Source organism: Pseudopodoces humilis, chromosome 6, assembly GCF_049639895.1.
Source record: "Pseudopodoces humilis isolate 2021_Gansu_Grassland_sample_001 chromosome 6, ASM4963989v1, whole genome shotgun sequence".
NCBI classification, from domain to species: Eukaryota; Metazoa; Chordata; class Aves; order Passeriformes; family Paridae; genus Pseudopodoces; species Pseudopodoces humilis.
Window position 1 is genome coordinate 53,206,098 of NC_142205.1, and position 13,909 is coordinate 53,220,006.

General features: G+C 39.8%; 1 protein-coding gene across 4 annotated transcripts in view; it reads left to right on the plus strand.

Annotated features, from left to right (window-relative positions):
- The window catches only part of FAM13A (family with sequence similarity 13 member A), a 118,004-nt gene that overhangs the window by 17,712 nt on the left and 86,383 nt on the right, over positions 1 to 13,909 (plus strand). For all 4 annotated transcript variants that reach the window (XM_005530294.3, XM_014259033.2, XM_014259034.2 and 1 more), the window contains exon 5: positions 6,424 to 6,583. In XM_005530294.3, the coding sequence (XP_005530351.2) occupies positions 6,424 to 6,583 (160 nt within the window). The remainder of the gene's footprint in view (positions 1 to 6,423; positions 6,584 to 13,909) is intronic.

Here is a 13,909-nt window from a genome sequence, read left to right on the forward strand (position 1 = left end):
TGGGTATCAAAGGAGCTGCTGCCCTTATCCTGTCCTTTGGTTGGCATGGTAGGACATGAGGTCTAACAGAGTAATCAGAGAATCCATCTGCACCCATTTTTTGCAGCTCTCTCTCAAGCAGCGATCTCTGTGTGTGGCCTCCATCATTCAAGTCCTCATTGACTTGGTTATGTTTCATTCAAACAGAGATTAAGCGTGTTGTGAGGGATTGCTCCATTCCCCCAAAAGTGGCTGACAAATGCAGGTGTCTAGTTAAAATGCTGGAGTTAGATACATTTATATGTAATATATTACATATAACAAATATATGTAATATATTACATATATTTATGTATAATGACTACATAACAGAAATTACACAAAAGGTAACAAGAAAAGTATATTGTCTTTGGCTATGGAGGAAATGATAGATTGTAGGGTATCTGTGGGTGTTCCAGAGATGCTGAACTTGGAAGAATTGAAATCTGATCTGAAGTTACACATGAATGTCTTGCCATGGTTTCTAGCAGCCTTGGAGCCTGCACGGACTGGGTATATGAAACTGAAGTGAAAGCAGAGGGGCTGAATTAATACTCCTCAGTGAGTAATGCTGGCCTTTGAAATTTTCAGGCAGTGCAGCCCTGGTCTTCAAAAGAAATGTACACCCAGGATCAGGGGAAAACTGAGTACTCTACATTGTTGTTTAAACATTAATTATTGCATATTGGAGCATGCAGCTGTAACCTTTCTTACAGAGTTCATATAGGTTTTAAGTACTGCGTTTTCCAGCACTGTAAAGGAATTTTTCGTAAGTATTCAGTATGCTGAAGCCTGTAATGACAGTTTAAAACATCAAGCATAATATAGCAAGGCTATAAGTGTTCTCATCCATAATCATATTAAATAGTCATGAATATTTGAGCTCAGCAATACAGCTCAAATACAATCACAAGGAGTGCTTTTGAAGAGCCTCTGGTTTGAAATATTTGGAGATGAGAGCAATGTACTTTGTAAGGGGATGTTAGGCTATGGACTACCCTTTGTCCCCTTTAAATGTAGGTTGCACTCTCTAAGATGCCTACTGTCGCTGTAATTTTGTGATGAAAACTGGAGCTTTTGCTGAAGCAAAAGATTTTGCATATAAATTAAGCCAGTTGGTAAAGCCTTTGTGGGCTCATTGCTCTAACTGCTTTGTGTTACCCGTGTTGCCTGCATTTTGCATTTTATTATTAATTATCGTCATTCATTATGTGCTATTGTTTTATTATTATTTATTAGTGCTATTATTTTTTATGAATTATTTATTATTTTTCAAGCAATGCTAATAGAACAGAATTACCGAGTAATCTAGGCTAATAAATCTTATCCTAGAGAAAATAATCTGGAACAGACTTTAACAGGCAGGCAGATATATGCTCCAGAGTTGACTCTCCAGGATTTTCCAGTATCATAGGAGTTAAAACACTTCTGGAAAATCTCAGTAGTTGCATCTGTCATTGCATTTCACCCAGATTGGTGAGATGTAAGTCTGCAAATGATGCAGAGCACGTAAACGACACAGACTGAGATAAACACCTTCCTCAAGTGAGCGTTGCTGTGTCTTTAACTACTCGTTAGACTGTGATCTTGCAGCAGAGTCTGCATACATGAGTATGTGCCTGTTTCCAGCTGCACCAGTTTGAGGACTGGTGTGTTAGGAAAAATCCCTTTCGTCAGCTGAAGTGGATGAGTTATGGCCACGAGTTGCATGGGTTACAGACACAGTCAAGTCCACCTAGAGGCACAGAACAGACTGCCTCAAGTTATAACCTCTATGAATTACTGCAACTCAGCTCTCAAAATCTCCAGTTGTACTTGTTGAGGGACTCATGGACATCTGATGTACTAATGAAAATGTTTTGCTGGGGCTGGAGAAATAAAAAATCCATGCAATGTGTCCTGTCTTTTGAGCCCCTTCATTTCTGGCAGGATTATCTGGGAGAATGGTAAGGTGACTTCGTGGTGCTTCTCTACAAAAGGTACTGAACAAGCAGCAAAAGTAGTTTATAGAATATACAGCCCTCCCTCCGTGGCCGTAAATTAGGATTGCAGTTTTGTCATTCCACGCAAGCTGCTTCTGCATTGCCACTTGGGGAAATGGTAATGTGCATCATTCATCTTAGACAGGGTGGGGTCAAACACTGTTGGGAATTCCTAATGAGATGACCCTTTCGCATGGAAATCTCCGGTTCTCAGTTGTGACAGGGAACTGTCAGCAGTTGCTGCCTGGGGAAATCCTTTTGGTGATCTCAGTTCAGCTCATTATAGACAGATGACTACTTCCCAGGTCCTCCTGGCCACTTGAAGCAAGTGTCCCAGGTGTGGTAGGGGGTGGCAGAGGCGTGTAGTGATGCCTGTCCTGTGCCACGTGCAGTCATGTTTGTGTGTGTCACTGCCCTGCTCTCAGTAGAGCCTGGAGGTTCACTGTCTGGAAAGCCCACTCTGCTTTCAGCCTGTTGCAGCTTGTTTACAGAGACCCTGAGGTAAATTCATTTAACTAAATGCCTGAGATGTAAGGAATTCTTTCACAGTGAGTTAATCTGACCTCAGGTCACTTTACTTCTGAATAAAAACTGTGACACACAGCGTTGCTGTGGTTTAACCCTTTGAGACAAGCTTTCCTGAGCATCTGTGTGGAAGGAGCCATGGATTCAGTCTGGAAAACCCAAGGAGCATGTGGGTGTGGTGTCTGCATGGACAGGAGCTGTATGGGTGGGCCAGCCATGCTTGTAGGACATTGTGCAGAAATGTGAAATGCTGCTGGGTATCGGATTTTGAAATGAAAAGCTGACAGCCTGGTCCGATTACCAAGTAATGTTTTAACTTTGAGAACCACTGCTTTTTCTGCTTTAGAATGACTTCTCCAATAAGTTCAGTTTTTAATATCCTGCAAAACTTGTGGTACTGATGCACCTTTGCCCTTGACCCTTCTTAACTGTGTCAGATACTGCTAATGCTGGTGCCTCATTTAGACAAGGCACCAGCAATTAAGTATTCTTTCCAAATAAGTATTTTTCCAATTAAGTATTTTTTCCAAATACTTAATGTGGACATGCTGTGCCTTGCACACAGATCATTCAGAGCATCTCTCTGGGAAGGGCAAGTGTCTGGGGAATGTAAGGGAAGGGACGCTAGAGAATTTGGTCCTGCTCTGCCCGAGCTGTGTATCTGTTGATGACTTTGCAAGCCACTGTGATAACTTAAGTGGGAGTTTTCTGGCTTAAATCACTAAGATAGATCTGAACTTATCAACACTTTTTCTTCATAGAAATTGCAGGTTTATGCCACCCTTCTGGTGTTTGTGGTAGTGAAACTGATGCTTCTGGTGCTGCTACTGAAGTAATTTGTATGTACGTGGCTGTAAGGGGATGAAGTCCTTCTGTTGAGGATTTTGTAACTGGAGTAAATTGTGTGTCTAACTCTCAAAGCAACGCTGTTGTAATGCCTAATTAACATGAAAATAGACATAAGGGAACCATGATTATGAACAGATTTATACTGTGATGTTTTAACAAGATCTTCACAAATGATCATGAAAAATTTCCAAGGAGTAGGGTGTGCATCAGGAAAGTGGAAGTGTGAGAGAATATTTTCTCACAGATCTGGGGTTTTCTAGTCAGTTGAAGTGACATTTGTAGATGTCGTGACTTTTCAGAATGTGAAAAGCTAAAGTAAAATGCTATTTTTTTTACACACATTTTCAAAAAAGTCTAGTCAAACTGGTAGATCATGCAGTGTGACAGCAGATGGAGTTTACTTTGTATAAATAGACAGAGTGCTGTGTGCTCATAATATAAACTTATCTTCAGCTCAGCCTATATTTGTTGAAAGGAAAATGTCACCATGGAGAGCTCAGAGTGTAATAGTCCTTATCGTGATTGAAGTCTCATAATAGCAATTGTAGGAGAAATATATTAGAAACTTTGTTAAATATGCCTGTTTAAGAGGTAGAGAAGTGGAAATGAATAAAATATGTTAAATTTCCATTAAAATAAATCAATTCATGGTCCTTTGCTTAGTTTCCCTCAGTAAGAAGTGTTAAAAAAGACTGAAGCCAGGAGCTTTAGCCTTGTTTTTTTGCATATGTATCTCACTATACTCATACAGAATTATTCAAAATATGGTGTTGGATTTTTCACAAGTTTAATTTAATAAATTTTAACTGACAGGATAGCGTGGGGAAGGGAGGGCAAGAATTGGGCAGAAAGTAAATACTGTTTTTGTGCTATGTGGAAACTTTTTAGACTGGACTGTTTTTCAGCCAGGTAGAGTTTTTTGGTATTAGCTGTTGCCAGTAGGGAGCTGTTGGCTGTAGTTCCCAGCAGATGTGGTTTAGGTGAAAATTCTGCTATGTGGAGTCTTATTTCAACTCCAGAAATGTCATGTGCTCCAGTCATGTGCTCTATGACATTTTCAGTCCTTTTCCTGGGAATGAGATTTATAGGGATGCTGCTATTTAAGTTGTACTCTTTTGTGGAGAAACAAATCAGGAAGCTAATAGTCAGGATTTGCCTGAACTAGCAAGCATGCAGGCTTTGCAGGACACTAACACTGGAGCACATCATTTAGCATGGCAAGAGGGGTTTTCTTGAGTCAGGATAATTGCATGGGCCTACTGCATACATACACTTTCTTCAGGCCAGTTACTAAGTTTTAGTGAATATGTAACATTCTTCAAAGTGAATTGGCCTGAGTGTACATGCACATCCATCAACAGAAGTTGTCCCATTTGTTCCTTATTTAGACCGAGGCCAGCTTCCACACTAATGAAATCAATCAGCTGAGACTGACACATTTCTACAGCTGCCAATATTCTGCAGTGTGAAATAATTCAATCCTTTAAAATTCAGGTCCTGCTACTCTAGCATGTATTAAATGTTGAAATGATAGTAATAAAGACACTCTTCTGTAGTTTACGAAGATGTGTTCTGCCATAGTGAGTTACTCTCCCTATTGACACGTAGATGTATGGCAGAGAATAAAGCATTGAGAAGGATCAATAGCCCCTACAAAAAGGCACTTTTTGATCAGCTTTCAGAGTCTTCTTGTTGAAATGTACATCTGGCCTCAATAAACTACAGTTGCAGTTTTAGGGTAGGTACTTATTTGTAAATTTTTATTTACTCTTTGCAGTAAGCGATGGTTTACTTTCAAGTTACATCCCTGTAAAATAGCCCAAGGCAATTTGTTTTGCTTTTCGGGGATTGAGTTGTGTGTTCTTCTCCCATAACCACTTGTTGTCTTCAGCCAAAAGGTACTTGAAACTTTTTTTTGGTTTTGGCTTCTCTGCTTCTTCATGCCAAATCTTTCCTGTGTGTTTCATTACTCCCAATCATCAGTCTCTGCCACTTAAAAGGTCTTTTGGAAGTTCACATCCATGCAGCCACTTTGTGGCTTACTGAGAAGACTATGTCTGCTGGAAATACTGTACAATAGGAAACACTGAATGATTGCAGAGGATGTACTTTTGCATTAAAACTGAATTTAAGTCATTTTGGGGCCAATAAAATTGTCCAGTAATGTGATCAGAAAGCTTATATTCCAGCAGATGATCACTAGATGCTTCAGTGAATTATGAGCTCTGTTGTGAATGATACACATTTTTGCTGCATGAGAGAGTTGTGTGAAATACATAAACATGCAGATGCGTACAGTTTCTCCCCTTTTCTGTGTGCCTTTAAGGTCTGTGTTAAGCTGCAAAGAAACCTGTTTCAATAGAGAAAGAAGCCGCTTCTTCAGTGGCCAAGTAGTTGGTTATTCTCCTAGAAAATGGAGCTTAGGAACCACTTTTTGTGTTAATCTTTTAGGCTCTTCTGCAGAAGGCAGCATCCATCTCCATGTTTGAAAGAGCCCTTTGAGTTATGACCCTACTTTCAAAAGAAATGGTAACTCAAAAGTTGGATTAAAAAATCTGGTCTACAGCATTGGGTCATCTGAAGAAAAAGACCTTGTTTAACTTTCAGTGTTTTGCTTAGCGTGTGGGATTTCTTAATTTTTTCGCTTATCCTTCCTGTGTACACTTGAGAACCACATTTTGGAGGAATCTGACTCTTGAATTAACAGTTCAGAGCATCTGAATGCCTGAGCTATCTGCACTGTGGGTCATGAAACCCTGCTTACTGCAGAGTTGGTGGCACCTCATTTGGTGACTGTCTCAATTCTGTCCCTACCTGGACTCTGTAGAGAGGGTAGTTTGGCCAACACGTCTGATATTTAATATCAGTAAGAAAACCTGCAAACTATTATAGTTGTTACCAGCATAGGCACAGTCCTCCTTTCCAAGACAGAGTTTCCTGTGCCTGCTATGCAGCCTGTATCCACAAATGAAATGTTGGAGATCCTCTGCAGGGTCTTTTGTATGCTGAGTCCGTGTAACATTCTGCTTTGTCATCTCTCCAATTCTAGCGTGCCCTCTGGATTTGAAGGGATAAAGGAGCAGGAGATCTGCAACAAGATAATGACAAAAATGCTGGAAAATTACAATACCTTGTTTGAATTAGAAGGCTTGAAGAAGGATGAAGAAAAGCCTGTATGTGAAGAGCTAGCAAGAATAATTTTGGTAAAAGTGAGTATCTCTAATATTTCATTTTCTCACAGCAAATCAATAATTCAGGCTTATTTCAGACTTCAATTCAGAAATCTTTTAGATAAGTGGAAGGCAGACTCTTGTAATGATGTTCTTTATTATTGATTGGTAGTATGCAGTTTATACATTGATTCTGCTGATAGGCTAATTTTCATTACTAGTCTGAAAGTTCATTCTGTTAAACATCTTATTCTTTGTTGGCTACACATTTATGCAGGAAATTCACTAAAATTTAAATCTTCTTAAATGAGGAGGCAGAATAATTTTAAGAAGTGTTCAGGGTTTCCAACATGGTTATCATTTATGGTGTACTTCAGTGATGATGAACTTTGGTACTCCAGGACAGTGTGAGGTTTGTAGCCTTTGCCTTTGCATGAAGTCTGCCTGTCTCAAACATGTACCTGAGTTTAAAAGTCAGGTATTCTGACTCAGCCATTTCTGAATGCACTTGAACAGAAGCCTCAAATAAGAGTTACTCTTTGAAGAATGCACATTGGAGCTCTTCAAGAAAAGTGATCTGCTTAGAGTATTACACCTTTGATGGGAAGAGGGCTTGTGTGTAACGTCAAAGGATTCTAACATTCAGCGGTTAAACGTAGGGCAGCCAAAAGTGCTTTGTTCTGGCTGGTGCTGTCTCAACCACAGGAAGCAACCTCCAGTCTGTGCAGGAAATAGTCATGAGGATGGTTTGCTGTTGCCTCATTTCTTATTGTGTGTTAAGTGTGCAGATAAATTGCTCTCTTACAGGGTGTGAATTCTTGAGTTTTGGAGGGTTGAACTACATGCCTGTCCTTGGTAGGGTTTTACCCACTGATAAAATCACTTTGGCCTTCACTGTCTGGACTAAAAGTTGTCAGAAAATAAGTTATAAAAATACAGTGCCTTTGACCTTGACAGAACAGGAAGTTTTTTGTGAGCCCAGGTTCTGCCATTCGGATGAAATCAGCTGATACAACATCTCTGCCTTTATGGTGTATCACAGGAGGGTCTGCTGAATCAGCATGAGCTGGGCTCAGCTGCCTTTAGAAGGGTTGCTGGTTTTCTTACCTGGTGAATCAGTGAGGAAGTATTTAGCTGTATGTAACTATTATATAGCTGTATATAACTACTGTCCTTTAGCTGTTACTGGCACTCAGCTGAAGTGAAAGGAGATAGAGTAACTGCTAGCCTCCCAGTGTCACAGTAACTTCTGGGTAGTGCAAATGATCAGCCTGGCCAGTGACAGTGATGTTTAGCCACTGATGGTCACTTCAGCAGTAGAACCAGGGAAAGAACATATTTCTAAAAAACAAAAGGGCCCAGAAGAAAAGCTTCAGATGTACTTCCTTCTCCTTCAAGCCTCAGCCAGTTCCAAAAGTCAAGATAGTCTTTCAGTTCTAAAGACTTAGTAGTAATTGGGATTGCATGATGGTGGAGATCTGGGAAATTTCCCACAGCTGCTGAGAGATACAAGCTATCAAATTACACTGTGACAACCAGAATTACTGCATCAAAATACGCTAAAAGATATAATTACTCAAGTCAGATGGGTAGTGTTGCCAGTTGTGTTGCCTCAGGAGACAGATGATTAACTGAGAGAACCATGCCTAAATACAAGGGCTCACATTGTGTTTGCATCTTTGGACCTTGTTGATATTTTCCAAATTCTGCTGGCAGCCAGCTGCAAAAATTTGACCTTGTTTGTTGTCCATCTAATCTGGGTGGGAAGTTTCTAGTTTAATCAAGGCACATACTCAAACACAAGAACTACAATCATCTAACTTCATGTAGCAAAGGTATTAAGAAGGTTTTTATTGAAATTTGCCAGGTGGCTCTATGAAAGGACACTTCATACTATTCTCAAAGGTTATATTTTTTGTATCCTAGCAGATATCCCCTATCCTAGCCAATTTGCATAATAAACTAGAGATGGTACACTTGAAGGGAAAACCAAGTGATAATGAGAGTCAGTAGAGAAAAGTGATTGCCAGATTGTTAATGCATGAACCATTACATACAGTAGAAGCTGGTTTGTGTTATACAAGAACAAATGCCTCAGAGAATTATTTGTCATAACCTGTGTCACAGCGTCCAGCAAGCTATTTGTAGGCAAAGTTACTGCTTCTGGAAAAGCCATTGATATATGGATGGGTAGGTGAATAGAAATTTTCCAAGTAATCCTATTGTAAGCAGCGAGAAATGTAGGATGCTCAGGACAATGCTCTCATAGACTGACGCCCTGTTGATCTTAAGGGTGTTGCATTTAAGCATGAAACATGGTGGGATGGGGGAGTGGATGGCAAGGAAAGTGAAGGAACTGTGGACTTGCCCTTTACCAAACTCATCTGCATTTATTTAAGTGGCTTTTTTAGCTTCTGTTTTGGCAACAGCAAGAGGGCAAGGAGGGATTTAGATGACCTCATTCACTTCCTAGTTGGGTATTCTGTCATCCTTTCCCCCACATCCCTCACTGTACTGCCAGCACTTCACCCTGAGTCACTATGCTACTACCTTTCCCATGATTGCCTTCACTCATACTTCCTTACTTTTCAATTTTCACATTTTTCTCTGAATTCCCACAGCCCTGTCACACTATTCTTGCTGTCAAATGAAAACAACATGTGGATCATTAGATAAAATCATGGAAGCATCAAGCTTCTCTTGTAGCAGGAAGAAGAAAAACAGCTCCAGTGGAGCAAGTTGCATCTTGTTTACTATGTTGGTTGTAGCTAAAGGAAATCCACAATGCTGCAGGCTTCCAGAAGGAGCAAGAGCATTTGAATCAGAATCAGGCATAGACTGTGGCAGCTTAAAGAAAATATGTTTTAAGGAGGCTGAAAATTAATTACTGCTAGAGACAGGAAAAAGAGACATGATTTTGTAGGGCTGTTGATAGTTGAACTACCATTCTTGTTGTGTATGTGCACTGAGGAGGCATAGGAACACCTTAATCCCAGTTATATTTCTTCTTTCAAAGGTTTCTTAGTCACTGGGAAAGACAAGTTTTGCCAGGTAAAAGGGATTTCTTAGGCTGCTTTCTCAATGGATCATAAATCAGAAAATAAGGCAGCTGGAAATATCTGCAAGTGGCATTCCAGACCCTGCTTTGTTCCTAGGGCTGTAAAGCCTCCTCTTGCTCATTGCTCAGGCATATTGTAATTTTATAATTTCATAATTAGAAATTATGGGAAGTGTTTCTTTGGAAACATTATTTTTTTTTAAAAAGTACAGTTTTATCAAAAAAGAAAATTTGTCTTAGAATAGTTTCTATTTCATTGGGAAATGGAACTCTCAGGTTCATGACACCTTGCCTGGAAGGATTTTGTTCCACCTATTGGAATGATACCCAGATGATCATCCAGTTTGGTGGCCAGCAGGTGGAAGTATAACATGTGCTTTCTTCAGAAATATATCTGTATTTGGAAATGCCTTATAATAAAAGAATTACAGTGTTTGATTTATTTTTTTTTTTAATTCTGAAATAAACTGGAGTTTGTTGGTGTTTACAGGTCTCATTTGGAGCCAGCTATTACTGCAATCCTTAATCCAAGCTTTACTTCAGTTTCCTAACGCATTGAGGGGTCAGTAAGAGTCTGTTGATCAATAGGCTCTGCTAGTTAGAGATGGGTGGAGTGGGTTGAGTGTTCTGATTAGGTGTTTGCTCTGTGGTCACGTCAGGATCATAAATACCTTTTTTTTACTAGGCAGTGTTGTGTGTAAACAGTTAATTTTCTGATAGTACATCTACACTATTGTGCATTTTCACATTATAAGTATCAGGGGTTCCTCAGAAAATTATGCTTATATTTTGCTTTGGAACAGAATTCCTAGTGTGAATCCATATGATCCTGACAGATTTTTGTGTTACTAAACTGAGTGATAACTCATGTAATGAGTGATTAGTCAGTCTTGAGTTGCAGTACTGCCAATTTTGTAATTTTCTGGAGGAAACAGGTTTACAAAACCTATGGTAACAACAGAAATAATAATTTTGAACAAGGACCTTTAATATAAAAAGAGGTCTTGAATTGCTGTTGGAACTGTAGTTGCATATAGTCCTATGTTGTAGCACTAGCCAATGGTGTATTGCTACAACTGGAATGAATTGGGACCTTGGAATAACAGTCATGAGGCTTCTCTAATGATCAAAGATAGGCAGTGAATATTTTTATTTAGTTCAAGTGGCAAGGGAAATTTGGGCAGGGAAATTACGATGAAACTTGCTCTTGAGAGATTTCTAGAATTATTCCTTCCGCTGGCTTGAGGTGAAACATGTCACCTTTAATAGCATGGTTTATAGCTCAATATTGTCTTCAAAGAAAACATACACTCTATTACCTAGTCACAGAGGGTTACAAGATTTATTTTTTTTTCTATTGTATTTTCACCTTTTCCCTCTAATGCCTTCTTGACAGAGCACTTCTAGTTTCAAGAACCAGTCAGCTCAGAGCACATAAATATTTGCACTAGCACACAAACACTGACATTATGAGGAGGTAATGCTGTTCCTGGTTTGATCACATGTTTGGGACAGGAATGCAAAAGGCTTTTCCCATTCCTCCCCTGCTGGGTGGTAGAATACATACCCTGTTCACCTGATGCAGCAGCAAAAGCAAGTGCATTTCGAAAATTATTGTAACATTAAAATAATAACGTAATATAACATTAAAATTGAATTGAAAGTCAGTCTTCCAAAGTCAAGTAAATACATGTACAATTTTATCATTGTGAGTATATTGTAGGTGCATTCTAATGACCTCTGAACAGACAGGTTTCAATCCCTGAAAAGCTGCAGAAATTGATCTCCTGCTGATTTTTGCAAAAACAAATAATTTCAAAAGAACTCTTATTTTAGATGCAGTTACCTTCCTGCATCTCTATCCTGTTTATTTCCAGTATTCTAGCCAGAGCTGCCACTTCAGTGGGGAGGATGAGTTGGCAGAGTAGTTTTTGGCACTATAAATGGCAGCACAAGTGCATGCAGAGTGTTGTGCAAGCTTGCTCTGAGATTTCTGACGTACACCTGTTTGAGGTGTGGCTGTACCTCTTGGTGCTTGGTGTGTGCAAAGTGTGCAGTGCCCATCCCAGCCAGGCAAGAGCCCAAAGTGCATTTTTGTTTTGTCAAGGAGAGTGCTCCAGCTAGCTTAGCTTAAAGTGGAACACTTGCTCCTTCCCGTTGAGCACTCCGAGTAGATCATTCATACTGAGGTAAGATTTGAGCCTTTTGTCCCTGTGGAGAGGTAAGAAGGCAAGATTGTCACAAGGTTCTCCATCTTGGCTTGGCTGGTCCCTCTGCAGCTAGGTTTAAAGCTCCACCTCCACTGGAAGCCACAATGTTTCAGCTGATTTTCCCCCATAAGCAAAGAGGGATCTTCACTTGTAGATGCTTCTTTCTCTTCCTCAGCTATAGCATGAGGTTTTAATCCCGTGACAAGATCTGGGAGAAACTTCTGGGAACCCACCAACTCCATGACTAATGGGCTCCCTCTAAATAAGTCCCTTTCCCTGTCACCTCAGGGTTACACACTCAGCAGACACAGGAGCAGCCCCTCATTTACGTCAGGAAAAAAGGCATCTGTTTCTAATCCATGTTACACTGCCCTGGCTAAGCTTGCAGGGTCGAGACATAATTCTTCTTTCATGTCTGGGACCATTTTGGCATCATGTTAACGGTCAGCTTTCAGTACTGGATTAATTCTTTCCCATCAGGAGACAGCAGGAACAGATCATTGGAAATCCTTTCCAAAGATCTGAACAGACATTTCCATTTTGTGCAGCATCCCCTTATTTGGGCAAGTCATGCCAGGTTGCTCCTGCGTGGACTAAGGAGCACCCAAGAGTAGGAGTGGGTTCACATGGGAGATGTGAAGATGAGTGGAAAGTGCATGAGGAGAAGGAGCACCTGTGGAAGTCTGTATCTGTTTTTTTGTTTAGTATTTCTTCAGCTAGAATTCACTTTGCACTTGTCCACCAGCGAGCAGATGGGCAAATTTATAGTAAGGGTGTATAGTGATTCAGCCACAATGACATTTTAAGATGTGAGCTGACAGGAAATGAGCAATATGAGATTTGTAGGGGAAAGTTTATAAGCCTCCATCCAAACCCTTCACCTATAGGAAATTCAGTCTGGAGTGAGGAGGATGGTTATGTTTAGGCTGTGATTCAGAAAGGCAAGTAAAAAAAGCCCTGAACAATTCCTTGTGTAATTCTGAAATGGCTTTCCAGTGCTTCTAGCTCTGCTGGCTTTGACAACCCTGTGTATGTGTTATTAAACCAGAATGTTTCTGCTCTTGAAATTCACTGAAGCATTTACAGGATTATAAATCTGTCACTTGTGGTGTTAGTAAATACAGTCCTGAACATTTACAGAAATATGCTAATGCTAAACTCTGTAATAAATTATTATGCTGATACTTCTTTTGCTAGAATTTCACCAGCCATATTTTAATTTTAACACATTATGAGAAGAAATTTGCCAAGATTCAGGACATATAAAGGAAAGACAAGCGCATAATAAATGTCTCTTTCTCTCCTGGTGTCCGTACTTCTAGTATACTGTAAATTGCTTGAATATAGTTGACAAATATTGTAGTTGAGGTGCTTAGAATTTTGCTGTCGCATGGTTTCTTCTTGAAATAAATACTCATTGGTCCTATCATTGTCCCATGGTAATTCCACATAGCTAAAATGTAAGGAAAATAAGATCCACATGTGTATGTGTGTCCTGGTCAGCACTTGCACTTGTTTTATTTGAAATGTTTTTCATTCATTGTCTGTTACTGATTTGGGTTTATTTGAGGGTTTTGTTGTTGTTGTTTTTGTTTGTTTTGTTGTTGAGATTTTGGTGATTTTTTTTTTCCAGAGGGGTATGACATTGTGATTTAGCACTTGGGAGTAGTCCCATCTCCGGCAGTACATCATCATCTTTCAAAAGGGCGGTGTCAAAGTCAGCACCAAGAAACGGGGTACAGTAGAATAAGCATGTCAGGGTCTGCATTAGGCAGCTGTTGCTGAGCATCCTTGCTCATCCTTTACTTATGGGGGAAAAAGGAGATTAGCAAGAAATGAAAATTTTTCAGCTAAGACAAATCTCTCAGTTACTCCTGTTTAGATTTCTCAGTGTTTATTCTGTTTCCCCTTAATTAGTCATTCAGTTAATCAGGTTACACAAAATGATCAGCATTATCCCCTCTGTATAAATCAGCAGTCAGCGTTGTCTTTGTGACAAGGACACATTGCAGATAATGGGAACTGATCCAAAGTAAAGAAGTGTAAGAGATTTTTCTGTTTGTGGCATTTAATTCTTACTGACCTCTGCCATTAGCT